We start from the raw sequence: 14932 nt of genomic DNA on the forward strand, positions 1-14932 counted from the left end.
AGTGTAGTGTATTCGCAGTTATTATCAGCTGTTCATAAGATGGATTGCCTGGGGGAAGAAACTGGTCCTGTGTCTGGTCATTCTAGTGCTCAGTGCTCTGTAGCGTCGACCAAATGGCAACAGTTCAAAGAGGGAGTGTGCTGGATGTGAGGGGTCCAGAGTGATTTTGCCGGCCCTTTTTCTCACTCTGGATAAGTACAGTTCTTGAATAGAAGGGAGGGTTGTACCAATGATTCGCTCAGCAGTCTGGACTACCCTCTGTAGTCTTCTGAGGTCCGATTTAGAAGCTGAGCTGAACCAGACAGTTACTGAAGTACAGAGGATGGATTCGATGATGGTGGAGTAGAACTGTTTCAGCAGCTCCTGTGGAAGGTTAAACTTCCTCAGCTGGCGAAGGAAGTACAACCTCTGCTGGGCCTTTTTCACAATGGAGTCAATGTGATTGTCCCACTTCAGGTCCTGAGAGATAGTGGTGCCCAGGAACCTGAATGACTCCACTGCAGTCACAGTGCTGTTCATGATGGTGAGTGGGGGGAGTGCTTCTCCTGAAGTCCACAATCATCTCCACTGTTTTGAGCGTGTTAAGCTCCAGGTTGTTGAGAGTGCCGAGACAGCCAGCTCTTTTACCTCCTGTCTGTAAGCAGACTCGTCACCATCCTGAATGAGGCCGATGAGTGTGGTGTCGTCTGCAAACTTCAGGAGCTTGACAGAGGGGTCCTTAGATGTGCAATCATTAGTGTACAGGGAGAAGAGCAGTGGGGAGAGAACACAGCCCTGGGGAGCTCCGGTGCGGATTGTACGGGTGTTGGATGTGTATTTTCCCAGCCTCACTAGCTGCTGCCTGTCTGTCAGGAAGCTGTTGATCCACTGACAGATGGAGGTGGGCACGGAGAGCTGATTTAGTTTGGGCAGGAGGAGGTTTGGGATGATCGTGTTGAAGGCCGAGCTGAAGTCCACAAACAGGATCCTCACATAAGTCCCCGGTCTGTCTAGGTGTTGCAGAACATAATGCAGTCCGATGTTTACTGCATCGTCCACAGACCTGTTTGCTCTGTAGGCAAACTGAAGAGGATCCAGCAAGTGTCCAGTGATGTCCTTCAGGTGGCCCAGCACCAGTTTCTCAAATGACTTCATGACTACAGATGTTAGAGCCACAGGCCTGTAGTCATTTAGTCCTGTAATTTTGGTTTTCTTAGGGATGGGGATGATGGTGGAACGTTTGAAGCATGAAGGGACTTCGCACAGCTCCAGCGATCTGTTGAAGATCTTTGTGAAGATGGGGGCCAGCTGGTCAGCACAGGATTTTAGACAGGCTGGTGTAACACAATCTGGGCCCGGTGCTTTTTTCCTTTTCTGCTTCCGGAAGACCTGGCGCACCACATCCTCGCTGATCTGAATTGCAGGTGTGTGGGAGAGGGGGGATGCAGGAGGTGAGAATGGTGAGAGTGCTTGATTGGAGAGGTGTTCAGGATGGGTTGCAGGAGCTGTTAATGGTGTGAACGGTTGTTTGGAGAGGCGTTCAGGGCTGGTTGCAGGAGTTGTGAATGGTGTGAATGGTTGTGTGGGGAGGCGTTCAGGGCAGGTGATGGGTGTTCTTTCAAACCTGCAGTAAAACTCGTTCAGATCGTCTGCCAGTCGTTGATTCTCCACAGTGCTGGGGGGTGGTGTCTTGTAATTGGTGATCTTCTTTAGACTTTTCCACACTGATGCTGAGTCGTTGGAAGTGAACTGAGTCCTTATTTTTTCAGAATAGTTCCGTTTTGCCACTTTGATCTCTTTTTCCAGTGTGTATTTAGCCTGTTTATACAAGACATTGTCCCCCTTCACGTAAGCATCTTCTTTGGCCTGACGGAGCTGTCTGAGTTTTGCAGTGAACCACGGTTTGTCATTATTGTAAATTAGTTGAGTCTTTGTAGGAATACACATATCCTCACAGAAACTGATATATGATGTTACGGTCTCTGTGAGTTCATCCAGATCGGTGGCAGCAGCTTCAAAAACACTCCAATCAGTGATGTCAAAACAAGATTGTAAATCCTTCTCTGCTTCATTAGTCCATCTTTTTACAGTCCTTGATACAGGTTTAGCTGATTTTAGTTTCTGCCTGTAGGACGGTATAAGATCAGAATGTCCCAAAGCGGCTCGTGGAACAGAGTGAAAGCATCCTTTATTGTGGTGTAACAGTGATCCAATATATTACTGTCTCTTGTGGGACATGTAACATGCTGTCTGTATTTTGGCAGTTCATGGGAGAGATTGGCTTTATTAAAGTCCCCGAGAATCGTCCGGGTGATGTTGTTCTGTGTCTGTGATCTGATCAGCGAGTTTCTGTAAAGCTGAGCTCACATGCGCTTGCGGAGGGATGTAAACACTGACCAGAATGAACGAGTGAAACTCGTTAATAGAACGGCTTGCAGTTAATGAAGAGTGTTTAGAGATTTGAGCAGCACGTCTTCTTTAACACAGTTACATCTGTACACCACCGTTCGTTAATGTAAAAGCATGTCCCGCCGCCACACGATTTCCCCGTTGATTCTGCGTTGCGATCTGCTCTAAACAGCTGAAAGTCTGGCAGATGGAGCGCGCTGTCCGGTATGGTGTCATTCAGCCAGGTTTCCCTGAAACACAGAGCAGAGAGTGTGTGAAATCCTTATTTGTCCGAGAAAGCAGAAGGAGTTCGTCCGTTTTGTTGGGTAGAGAGCGGAGATTTGCCAGATGGATGCTAGGCAACGGCGTTCGAAATCCGCGCTTCCTGAGTCTGACGAGCGCTCCCGCTCACTTCCCCCGTCTGTGCGTCCTGAAGCGTTTGATCAGCGCCACTGCTCCTCCGATAACAATGTTCACTAAAACGTCTGAATAATTTAAATCCGGAAAAACATCTTGTGGTGCGTTCTGCCGAATGTTCAGCAGTTCATCCCTGGTGAAACTGATGGCAGGAATATAACTAAAGACAGGACAAACTAACAAAAACACAAAAACATATGCAGAGCATGTCACGGAGGCAGCCATCCTGTATCGGCGCCACACAGAGCATATGAGCATATGAGCAAAAGTGGGCTCACTTCCCCTTAGGCACTTCACTGTAGGCACTACAATTCCAACTACTTTGTCCCTTCATCACAATAATTGCATTCCTGCTAATTGCACCAGGTGCCTTCACTTAATTGTCACTAGCCTCCCTATATTTACCAGTCCTTTCCTGTTGTCTGTATGGAGTCCTTACCTTTCATGTTCCCAGTTTTCTCGTCCTCCGAGATTCTTCATTGTCTTCTCATCCTCCGAGACCCCTCGTTTTCCTAGTTCCCGTTCCATACCCTTTCCTGTTCCTTCCTTTGTTTGTTTGTTTTGGACTGCTTTCTGGTTTTGACCTTGGCTTGTTTTGGATTACATTTTGGATTACCCCATTAAAACATACCTGCTATTGGATCTCTCTCTCTCCCTGTGTTTATCTGGATCGCGATCATCACAGAACTAGAGAAAAACATTTATTTCATAATAGGATTTTTTTGAATGAAAGATCAAAAGGATGCAGATTTTGACAGTCACCTTTGCTCATATTTACCAAGGGTGCCAATATTAGTGGAGGGCACTGTATATATCATATGCATGGCTAAAAGACAAACCTTACAATACAGTTTGAGTCATGGGCATCCTGATATTTTTCAAAAGAGATTTTAAACAGGAGCTGAATTAAGATTGAAGTCTATATTCTACACATATAGTACCACTTAGTGTAACCTCTGTGATTAATGGATTATTTTATATTTCTAAGCATAATATTGATGCTGAACAATATTAATTTTCTAAATTTCTATAGTCATTTCTTGATTACCATGACAATGTTGGCTAGGTGGGCAGAGACCAGAGCATAGACTCCGCCTGATGAACCGACCACGGGTGCTGTCATGTCAGCCACTGACACAGCCAATGAACCTGCAGGAAGACAATGAAGACAAAAGTCACCATGAAACAAACATTTTTTTAAACTGGAATCAAAATCTTTTAAACTGGAATCAAAATCATATGAAACAAAACCATTGTTTACCACTGACATCTGAACTACATTTACATTAAATTTATCAGATGCTTTTATCCAAAGCAACTTACAGTGCATTCAGGCTATAACCCACATGTAACCCACATATAACCCCTTATGCACTGCTAATGCAATGCTCTACCACTGAGCCACAGGAACCCTAACAATGGCACAAATGATGACCTAATGATGGCAAATAAGATTTAAAAGCTGGCAAATGGAAAGAGTATCAATGAGCAATTACTAAATATCTATCGTAAATTAAGACATTCTGCCTAAAATCTCCTGGAGTTGAACATTTTAATAAAATTGTAACTATTCCTTAAAAATCATAACAAGCTTTAACCTAATTTACCGTATCAAGGCATCCCTGTGAAGATTGTATTCATGACACATGACTCGAGACTTCATGATAGAAATTGACATAGAACAAATTACTAAAATATGTATTCATTATAATATCTTATTTATTGCTCCACATTTTATCAATACTCAAAATAGCAAGAATGACAGACAGTCTGCTTAAATCAACATTAACATTATATCCAGACAATAATTTGAGTTAGCAGAATGTTACAGCTGTGCACTGGATGCACACATTTAAAAAATATATATATTTTGAATACCTGTATGTACATAAATGATTAATCATACTCAGAGGCACAAGAAAATACAAATAAAGGGGGTACTGCTTTATCTTTCGTGAATAAGCATTTTGCAAATACCATGTTGACTTCAGCAAGATTTGAAAAGCAGTCATCAGTAAAATGATGGGAACACAACAAAAGGTTCGGGTTATACTGCTGTGGTGTCACTGTAAAGAATTATTTTAACCACTGACTCTTTACATCCTCATCCTTTGGGAATCCATGCAAAGTGTTTTTTTCTTCCACAGTGCAAAAAAACAGATATTTTCTAAATATGGACACAACACAAACCAAACTCTTCCAGGCTACGACTACAGTTTTTGAAGGCGGGTCAAAGTATACGTAGTTCATAGGAAGCCAATGAAGACAATAGCTGGAAAAGGCATAATAGAGGACCTTTAAGGAGTTTGCAAAAAAAAAAAAAATCACAAACAGAAACCCTTAAAATATATGCTGAGTTTGACTCACCTGCCAGTATGCCACATACATACACCAGGCCTATTCTTAAAGCTCCGTGGACCATCTCTAATGGCACACCCACTAAAAGCTGCATGGCCATGTTTAGACCCAGGTGTTCAATTCTGAAACATATAAATCAGCCATTAGCACAATTACCGATGTGACTGAGGAAGGGATTAATACTTTTTCCCCCATTAGATTACAGTGTCTGTATATTTAGTTATTTTCAGTTTGGTGTGCTCTAACACGCGAGTGATCTGAATCAATCACTTCCCAATTCCACTCCATTACAAATTTGTTTAGCCCAGCTTTTTTCTCTAAAGCCCGGATCACTTCACCAACTGCTCTAATTATCTGACTTTCAGCACTGCACATGGAAAACTGTTACACTATTTGTCCTTCACATATACCAACAGCGTACATGACTTTGGCACTTAATAGTGACATATCTGGGTGACAGAGGAACACTTAATTATGGGAAATGTTCCTCATGTCACATACTTAGCTCTCCTCAGCATTGCCAAATAGATCCAATAGAAGCCCAGTGGGGAAAAAATCTGGACCTTGATCTAAAATAATAAGAAGCAGGACAAGGTCAGAATAATTATTCTCATAGAACAAGGACCTGAAATTCACTAAGCTTCAGATAACTGGGGCATCTACGATGATCATACAGAGCTAAGAATCACTGACAACAACTTACTCAGGATGCTGATAAAGACATCAGCCTAATAGACAAAAGAAACAAAGAAATGAAACTGGAGAGTCTTTAATAAAATGTCTGAACTTAAAATGAACAACTCGGAATATATTAGCCAATCTTTAGTAAAAGCACAATCTATATTATACAACAAGAGGCAGTTAATTTCCCCAGAAACAGAATATAAATGTAATTGAATTACTTATCAGGACAATCTGCATGAATGATCTTGATTTATGAATAGCTGGGGGTTTGTATTAAAATATATTTTTGCTATGGAGAGTACAAACAACAGAAAACAAAAAAACATAAACCAAACTGGACAGAGGATGAAAAGGCAATTATTGTTTCCGTAAGTGGTTATATAATAATAATAATAATAATAATAATAATAATAATAATAATAATAATAATAATAATAATTTTCAGCCTTTCATCAACCATTCATCATTTACAAGGGATTATTACGATCATTAAAAAAAAAAACACGCCTTGGTATTTCCTCCTCTTCAATTAACAATAAATCAGCAAAGGTGAAAAAGGGGAAAAACTTAATAACAGCTAATAAGTTCCTTAAGGAAACCCTTAGGGTTTTTTCTTGCAACCCAAGTTTCACTAAGGGTACCCTTAACCTTATATCTTGCTCCAAAAAAAAAAATTATGTTTGATACAACTGCTGAGCATCTTAGACCATGTGGATAAAATCATGTGTTGTTTAATGCTGCAATGCTGTGACACCATCTCAGAATGAATCATGTCCTACCCTGCTGCTGATGAAACCAGGTTAGAGAGTGACTACGCCTGTATGTTTCCATAGACTGTATAAAAACAGGCATGTTCTCCTATGAAAAACTCTGAAGTCGTGGCCTAGTGGTTAGAGAGTTTGACTCCTAACCCTAGGGTGGTGGGTTGAATTAATGATTAGGGCCGGCAATACCACTGAGTTGTGCCCTTGAACAAGGTACCGAACCCCTAAATGCTCAATGGGTGCCACAGCATAAATGGCTGCCCATTGCTCTGGGTGTGTGTTCACGGTTTGTGAGTGTTCACTGCTGTGTGTGTGCACTTTGGATTGGTTAAATGCAGAGCACAAATTCGGAGTATGGGTCACCATACTTGGCTGTGTGTCGTGTCACTTTCTGTTGGTGCAGTAGACAGAGTGGATCACTAGCTTGGGTTAATGGGGAGATTACTCTGTAGATGAGTGTAATATAAAACATTAAACATCACAGGGGCTCAAGCCGGAGACACAGGCCTTCAATCCTCCATGTCAAGCTGTGGAAATGTGGTTAAATGTATATAAGTATATAAAAATGGCATGAATTAGCAGGATTGAGCTACATTTTGAGGCTGCAATACTTTTGGACGTTTTGAGATACAAATAACTCTTTAAATTACAACAGAGAAAATGAAAATGTATATAAAATGTTTATTAAGCACCACAAAAACCTGACATGCACCCGAGAAAGGTTTTATTCCTGCTTTTTTACAGGTCTGTATTTATGTGTAATGCCCACTAAACTGTAACATACCAGTTGTTTGATGTATTTCATATCACTTAACAGACTCTTTGTTTTTTTTTTTATATATTTTTGATTGTTTTACAGTATCCCAAAAGCATTAACTATAAAATGAAATATATATTAGGCTTGGACAACTCTAATATTTATTTTAATACATATATGGTACAGGTAGCATATACAATTTGATAGAAGGCTAAACTCATATGACTGTTGCTGGTTTTAGTGGCTATTCAGGCAAATTTGAGTTTAATTCAGCATTTTATTTAGTTTCAAGAAGGTGGATGGTTTTAGCTGGTGTTCATGGTAACGTACACTACATGCAACGACTAACATGCTCAGGAGTAGGTTTCGTTGTGGGTAAGAGATCATAAAAGACATGATGATTACTGTATTTTGGCTAGCTAAAATGCAGAAAAGTAACTTCAGTTCAATACTTAATTACTATTATATAAATTATTGTATAATAGTACTATACTATATATAAATTAAGATTTAAATATTGTTGCCAGGATGATTGGATGGACTATTTGTATGTAAAAGAAGTATAAGCTAATCTCACTTAACATTAACATAATTTCAAATATAAGTCAAATAAATATTTTATGTTCATGTATTGACATAATCATATTAACATAATCAGTCACTGTATCCCGTTATAATATAGCTAGTTTGTAACTTACCCTGCATGCATGAAGATGTAGCTAAGGTAGCGCCAGGCCTGAACTCTGAGCTGCGGGTGATATGGCAATGGGCTCTTCAGGAAGTATGGTGATGAGACTTGCAGAACCCAGCAGTTAAGTTGTAATCCATAATACATAAACACAATAACCTGAGGAAAATGTGGAAAGTAAGAGGCTGTTACTAATGTGACACTTGTGTTGTCCTTCAAAACATTGTTGGCTGCCTACAGAAGAAGCATTTTAAGTGCACTCTTCACACAGTGGCTGTTTTGAATGGTAGGAAACATAATTATGCTGCCTCAGAAGCTAGTTGTAGAATTTTAAGGCAGCATAAGACATAGTATATAACATCCAAAAATTACATGCCTCTTATGCTCAACAAGGCTGCATGTATTTGATAATAAAATACAGCAAAAATAGACATTAATAAATATTATTACAATTTAAAATGATATAAAATAATTTTCTACTTCAATGTATCATTAAATTGCAATTCTGTGTCACATGATTCTTCAAGAATCATTCCAATTTGTGGTTTTGTATATTATGTAATAAACCTATTAGCTCAGCGGAGATGGTGAGAAAAATGTTAATGTTAAATATTAGTAAACATTTAATTCGCTACTAAATAATAAAAATATTTATTGTAGTTAAACTTTTATTATTTTACCCCAAATCTGTGTTTTATGCTAATTAGAGCATTAGCTTTAGCTTATTAACATGTTAATGTCAAATTTATTGAAAATGATTTGCTAGTCAAGCCACCCATGCAGGGGGTACAGTGACTTTGATTCAGCTACCCGCTGCACTGTCACCTCACACCAAGAAGGTCCCCGGTTCAGGTCTTGGTTGAGCCAGGACGCCTTTTAATTTAGAGTGAATGTTTTTCTCAGCATGGGTTTTCTCTGGGTACTCCCACTGTCTAAAGTCATCCAGGTCAGATGAATTAGAGACACTACATTGCCAGTAGGTATTAGAAAGAGTGTGAATGAGTGCACTACAACAGAGCAATTATTCAGCTGCAGCAGTTGCGGTTTTAAGTGTTGAGGCAGCTTACAAGAATCTGTTTAGCTTTAATTTATATTATCTCCTACTGAAAAGTGGGACCTGGTATAAAGATTTGTATACGTATAACTTGCATTTTTCTTGAACTGGAGGAAGACTTTCCATTTAATGACTCTCTATTAATTATTTGTTCGTTAATTTTAAATGTGAATTCAAGCACAGACATCTGACTAGTGTGCTCTCTAGTGACTTTAATCTATTTAGAACTGCACTTTATACCGTATTATATATTTTAAACTACTAAGAACTAACAATTGATCATTTGATAAAGTCTTTAAATTGTGTTCTTACATTGTTTTACACTACTTTTAAAAATACCTGCATATAATTACATTTGTATTTAATTCCTGCATTTGCATGGATAATTACAGTAACTATCATACCAACTGATCTATATAATGACTGGATTGCTCAATGTGTTCTAAACTGTCATTTGGTGTTCGAGCTGCTATCTTAATATTTCCTACTGGCAGAGAGCATCATTCACTGACAGCCAAAACACTGACCTAAAATCACCCTATTTGAAGTGTATCAGTCACACAGGATTCGTTTTAAAAATATGTGTATGTTTATGTTTTTTGGGGTGTCAGAATGAGTGATATATTGAAATCAATAAGGTAGGTGTGTCTGCTGCACACTGCCGACACAGATAACTGATCTAACACAAAATAGATTTCTTTATGCACATATTTATGGTTGTATTAGTATCAGAAATGTATTTTAATATACAATGAATAATACAATACAAGCCTCTGTTACTATATGTTATATTGAAATTCAGAGCTAAAATGACCATGCGCCATCTTGGAAATAAAGCTTCATGTCCTTAAGTCCGTACTGTATGTAGTCAGCATTATTTTTCTGAATAAGTTATGTGTATATTTTTAATGTCCTGATTAATCATATCAGACTCCACACACAAATTCTATGGTTAAATAGCATTACAGTTTCCATAGGAATAAAATGTTACTGTATATATAGGCCTATATGTTGAATTAATCATTAATTCAACCAATGTTTAAATCACTACCTGCTTCAAAATGAACAAAATCATTGTTGAAACATTTGCAGTTAGCCTACTGTATGAATAAAAACACTATAACAGGCAAATTAAGTTATGTCTGTACAAAGCATAAATCTTCGTTCAGATTTCGTGAGCACTTTGACATTTGAAATTCATATGTAGAAGATTCCATCCATCTTATGTTCATCATTTTCACCTGATGTTCACTACGGTAATGTATATGAACGTAACTTTTCAGTTAATAAGTAAGGGAAATTCACGACATTAAACAAATTACAGTTTACATGCATAGTGCATTTGTGCTGTAAGAATGTACAGGGATACTTCACAAACGCTGACTTGTTAAGTGTATTTTCTCATTACGATTTCCTATTAATTCAATACAATGTGAGGGAATTCTAGGGATTAACAATATGGTGGTGCGGTGGCTTCACTTTTAACCCATCTTTAAACCAAACCTGTCTGTAACCTTACCCTTATCCCACCTCAATAGCAGCTTTACAATCCAACATGAACACAATATGTACGCATACATAGTAGTCACTTAATAAAAAGTGTCTATAAAGTATCTGATGTTATGTTTTGAGGTTCAATAAAAAAAAAAATATCTATACTCATAGAAATTTTATAGAAGCAGTGAAAAAAAAAATATTTTGATAATCTTCAACAGTAGAGTTCAATCTAACCTCTGCTATAGTGATGGCCAGCATGAGCCATGGTGGTGGACAGTAGTTGTAACTGTCAAAGTACCACTTGCGGTCCACCTCTCTTGGCAAAGTCTCATAGGCAACGTGACGCACAAGTCTCTGAGACAGACCCAATCCCACTTCCTCTCTCAGTGCCGAATTCCTGAGCTGCCGACTCCCCTGAAGGATTGCTCGACGGAAACTGTTTGAACGCTTGTTGCTCACCTGACAAAAACAAAAACATGAAACAAATTGATCAGTCATGTTTATCATTACTTTCATGTAAATATGCATATGGCCACCTATCAGTAACCAAGTCAATCAGTATTGGTAGTCCCTTATTCCTGAAGGTTTTTATACACAGGCTGTCAGATACTTTTATATTTATGTGTGGGGGCTTTAACTGTAATCCTTAATCTTTATGGATGTGTTTTTTTTTTTCCATTCAGAATTCAGAATTCAGAAACTGTGACACCAGGGTTTTTGGGGGAAATATATCTAATGTTATTGGTCAGTACAACCCATCCTACATCCCACCAATCCCCCCCCCACCCGTCTGCCACAGACAGCATGCCACTGTTGTCACTTAGCAACCAATTAAAGATTCCACACTCGTATCCAAGAGCAGCTTTGTAACAAACAGTGTGTAAGTTATTGCATGTGCGTGTGTTTGTGCTTATGAGACAATGCTGTTCAAACAAGCTTTTCATTGCTGAAGCAAAAAGCCCTCCTCAAAAACCTGGAATGTTCTTTTATCCCATGCCAGGCTCCTGATCAGGAATAAAGGTCATGCATTATGTAAGTTGTTGAAGAGGCCCTGAGAAGGATGAAGACATTTAGTTGGAAAGCCCCTAAAGATGTTGCCTTTGCCATCACATTGGGATCAAATGAAATAGTTTAAAACATGATGAAGCTGACCTACAAAGCTTACAGTTTCACATGATTCACATGGTAAAGCTATAAAAACACTACTCGGTTAAATGCAGGAAAGAATGCAACTTTGTAAATAACTTGAAAATAACGACCACAGACCCCTGCCTGCATAACAGCTCATCTCAAATGAGATTCTGTGGATGAAAATGTGCACACCATCATCTGCAAGCTGTTTCTACTGATGTTACATCAGTACCTGTTTGTTTGATATAGATATACACATGTACACACACAACAAAATACTTACACACACTGACCAAATTTAATATGGATTATAGTTAAAAAATTAAGGATCAGTTTTTTTTTAATCAGTACTTTCATTCATCTAGGATTCATTACACTGATCAAAGGTTACAGTCAATGTGGTTCTTCTGAATAAAAAAAAAAAAAAATAAAAAAAAATAAAAAAATAATAGCATCATGGTTTCCTCAAAAAAGAAAAATGTAAGCAGCTCAATCCTTTTCATGTTTGATAATGAGAAATATTACTTGAACACAAAATATTATAATATTAGAATGATAATATTAGAAGGATTTCTAAAGAACCATGTGACACTGAAGACTGGAGAAATGGCTGCTGAAATTTCAGTTTTGCCATCACAGGTATAAACTTCATTTAAAAATATATTAAAATTGATATTTTGACAATATTATTGTTTTTACTGTATTTTTTTCCATTTGAACGGTATGGCATCAAATAGTATTACCAGTATAGTATAGTATTGGTGTTTTCATATGTATATATAATATTGAATAATTATATAATGATAGGTATTTCCATGATACTCCAAGATACTTTAAAAGAATACCATGTTTTTCCAAAAAAAAACAACAACAAAAAAAAAAACAACAACAACATGGTAGCACAATGGTTCATTTGGTAATACTTTATAATAATGAACCCTGATAAACATTTATTAACTTAGATCAACATTAATTTAATAATATGCTGTTGTTAATCTATTATTACTTAAAGTCATAATTCATTAACTATTGTTAATGCAAATATGAAAATGTTAAAAAATGAATTTTTAACACATTAAAAACCACTGTTCACAATAAACAATTGTGGCGAGTGGGGCGGGGCCGAGAGGCGTGGGAACGAGGAGTGAGGCCAGGTGTAGTGATTGGAGATGAGCTACACCTGCGCCCCACCGCCAGTATCGAGTCCCACGTAGGAGATGGAAGGATATAAAACTGGAGCGACTATAGTGAAGGACGAGAGAGGACCAGGCCTGGGACATTATTTTATGTTTTGGCTTTTATTTGTGCGCGTCAGTCGCCGTGAGGGGCTGACGCGCTGTTTTGTATTTATTTTGAATATTAAAATTATGTTTTTGATTGTGCGCCGGTTCCCGCCTCCTTCTTCCCGATGTATATGGAGTTTTAATATCGTTACAGTGGTGCCGAAACCCGGGAGAAGGAGGGACGCGCTGCTGAAGATCCCTTGCTGCTGTGGTGAATCCGCGGTGCCCTCGAGCAGGCGAGGTATGTGCCGCCATGGACGCTCGAGGCGGTGGGCTGGAGCGAGTTGCCGGGGACGGGTGAGCTCGCTGCCGACCGCCCACGATATGGAGGGGCGGCTGCCGTCCGTGAGGGAGCAGAGGAGTCGGCGCCGTTCGCCAGGGGGCTGGAGCCTGCCGCCTCCGTGACGGAATCCGGTGGGGCAGGGAACGGGGGACTCCTGCCACTGCCCAAAATCGGAGGAGCCGTCGCCGTCCACCAGGCGGCGGAGGAGTGTCGTGCCGTCCGCCGAGGGCCGTCCAGTGCCACCGCCGGGCACCGCGGAGGAGATCACCCAGCCGGTGGAGGGCCGAGCAGCAGTGCGTCTGGGAACCAGATTTTTTTTTTTCTCTCTCCCCTCTCTCGTCCCTGTCGTTCCTCCTTCCATCTCCTTTTCTCTCGCCTCGTCTGTCCTACCCCCAGGTTCCCACAGGTCCCCGTGAGCGGTCCCCCCCGGAGGGAAGGGGGGGGGGGGGGAGTAGAGCGCAGTCTCGAGGGTATGTGGCGAGTGGGGCGGGGCCGAGAGGCGTGGGAACGAGGAGTGAGGCCAGGTGTAGTGATTGGAGATGAGCTACACCTGCGCCCCACCGCCAGTATCGAGTCCCACGTAGGAGATGGAAGGATATAAAACTGGAGTGACGACCATGAAGGACGAGAGAGGACCAGGCCTGGGACATTATTTTATGTTTTGGCTTTTATTTGTGCGCGTCAGTCGCCGTGAGGGGCTGACGCGCTGTTTTGTATTTATTTTGAATATTAAAATTATGTTTTTGATTGTGCGCCAGTTCCCGCCTCCTTCTTCCCGATGTATATGGAGTTTTAATATCGTTACAACAATGAATGCTGTCGAATTATTCTTATTTTTTTCTTTATGATGCATAATCCATATTCTTAACAACAAAAGTGTTATCAGAATTTTTTGTTAGTGAATACGATTAAGTCACTGAAGATGGAAACATAACCACAAAATTATCAAGATGTGAAAGAAATGTTTCTTACTTAAGTTGCTTTAAACCTCACAAACAACCTACGGTACAATTTATTAATTTCTTGCTACTGTTACCTTTCAGCTTTAATAAAAGATCTCACATTAACAGTTAAAGTCTGTGTGCCATAATAACTCTTTATACACTTTACACATTCCCCCTCAAAAAGAAACAGACATTAAGTGCTCCCTAGGATGCACTTTTCTGTGGCATAATGATTTGTGGAAGATCGTTGTATTCGCTGTTTCCATGGAAACTACACAAGGGAAAGTCATACAATATGGGATTTAGACAGTACACACAAACTGTGATATCTCTGTTCTCAACTGTCACGGCACCATTGTACAGCCAGCTGAAAGACTGTACGGCTAAAGAATAAAAAAAGTATTCTCAGAAAAAGAAATAAAGGAGTGGTGCTGCCACATTTTAATAGCTTCTCAATGAACATAATGTTGAAACTCAGCTATTAATGCATGTACTGTACATAGATGTTTCCATCCCGCCCAGTCTCCCTCTAGCACATCCTTTCTCCTTTTTAATCTCATCCCTTAAAATAACATTTTCATCCACCACTTATTACAATCTGTTATTACCCTGTATTTCTCGTCTCACATTGCTATAGGGGACAATGAATGAAACATATACAGGAAAAATAGATGTGTGGAGACCCCAACTGCATGCTCCTCATTC

At 39.5% G+C, this 14932-nt stretch overlaps 1 protein-coding gene across 2 annotated transcripts in view; it reads right to left on the bottom strand.

Moving 5' to 3' along the window:
• LOC113050700 (rhomboid-related protein 3-like) overlaps positions 1–14932 on the bottom strand; it is a 75329-nt gene that overhangs the window by 6919 nt on the left and 53478 nt on the right. For both annotated transcript variants that reach the window (XM_026213929.1, XM_026213928.1), the window contains exons 5-8: positions 10821–11045; positions 8046–8194; positions 5152–5264; positions 3833–3933 (exon numbers count right to left, since the gene is read on the bottom strand). In XM_026213929.1, coding sequence (XP_026069714.1) covers positions 3833–3933; positions 5152–5264; positions 8046–8194; positions 10821–11045 — 588 coding nt within the window. The remainder of the gene's footprint in view (positions 1–3832; positions 3934–5151; positions 5265–8045; positions 8195–10820; positions 11046–14932) is intronic.

The sequence above is a fragment of the Carassius auratus genome, chromosome 31 (genome assembly GCF_003368295.1).
Source record: "Carassius auratus strain Wakin chromosome 31, ASM336829v1, whole genome shotgun sequence".
NCBI lineage: Eukaryota > Metazoa > Chordata > Actinopteri > Cypriniformes > Cyprinidae > Carassius > Carassius auratus.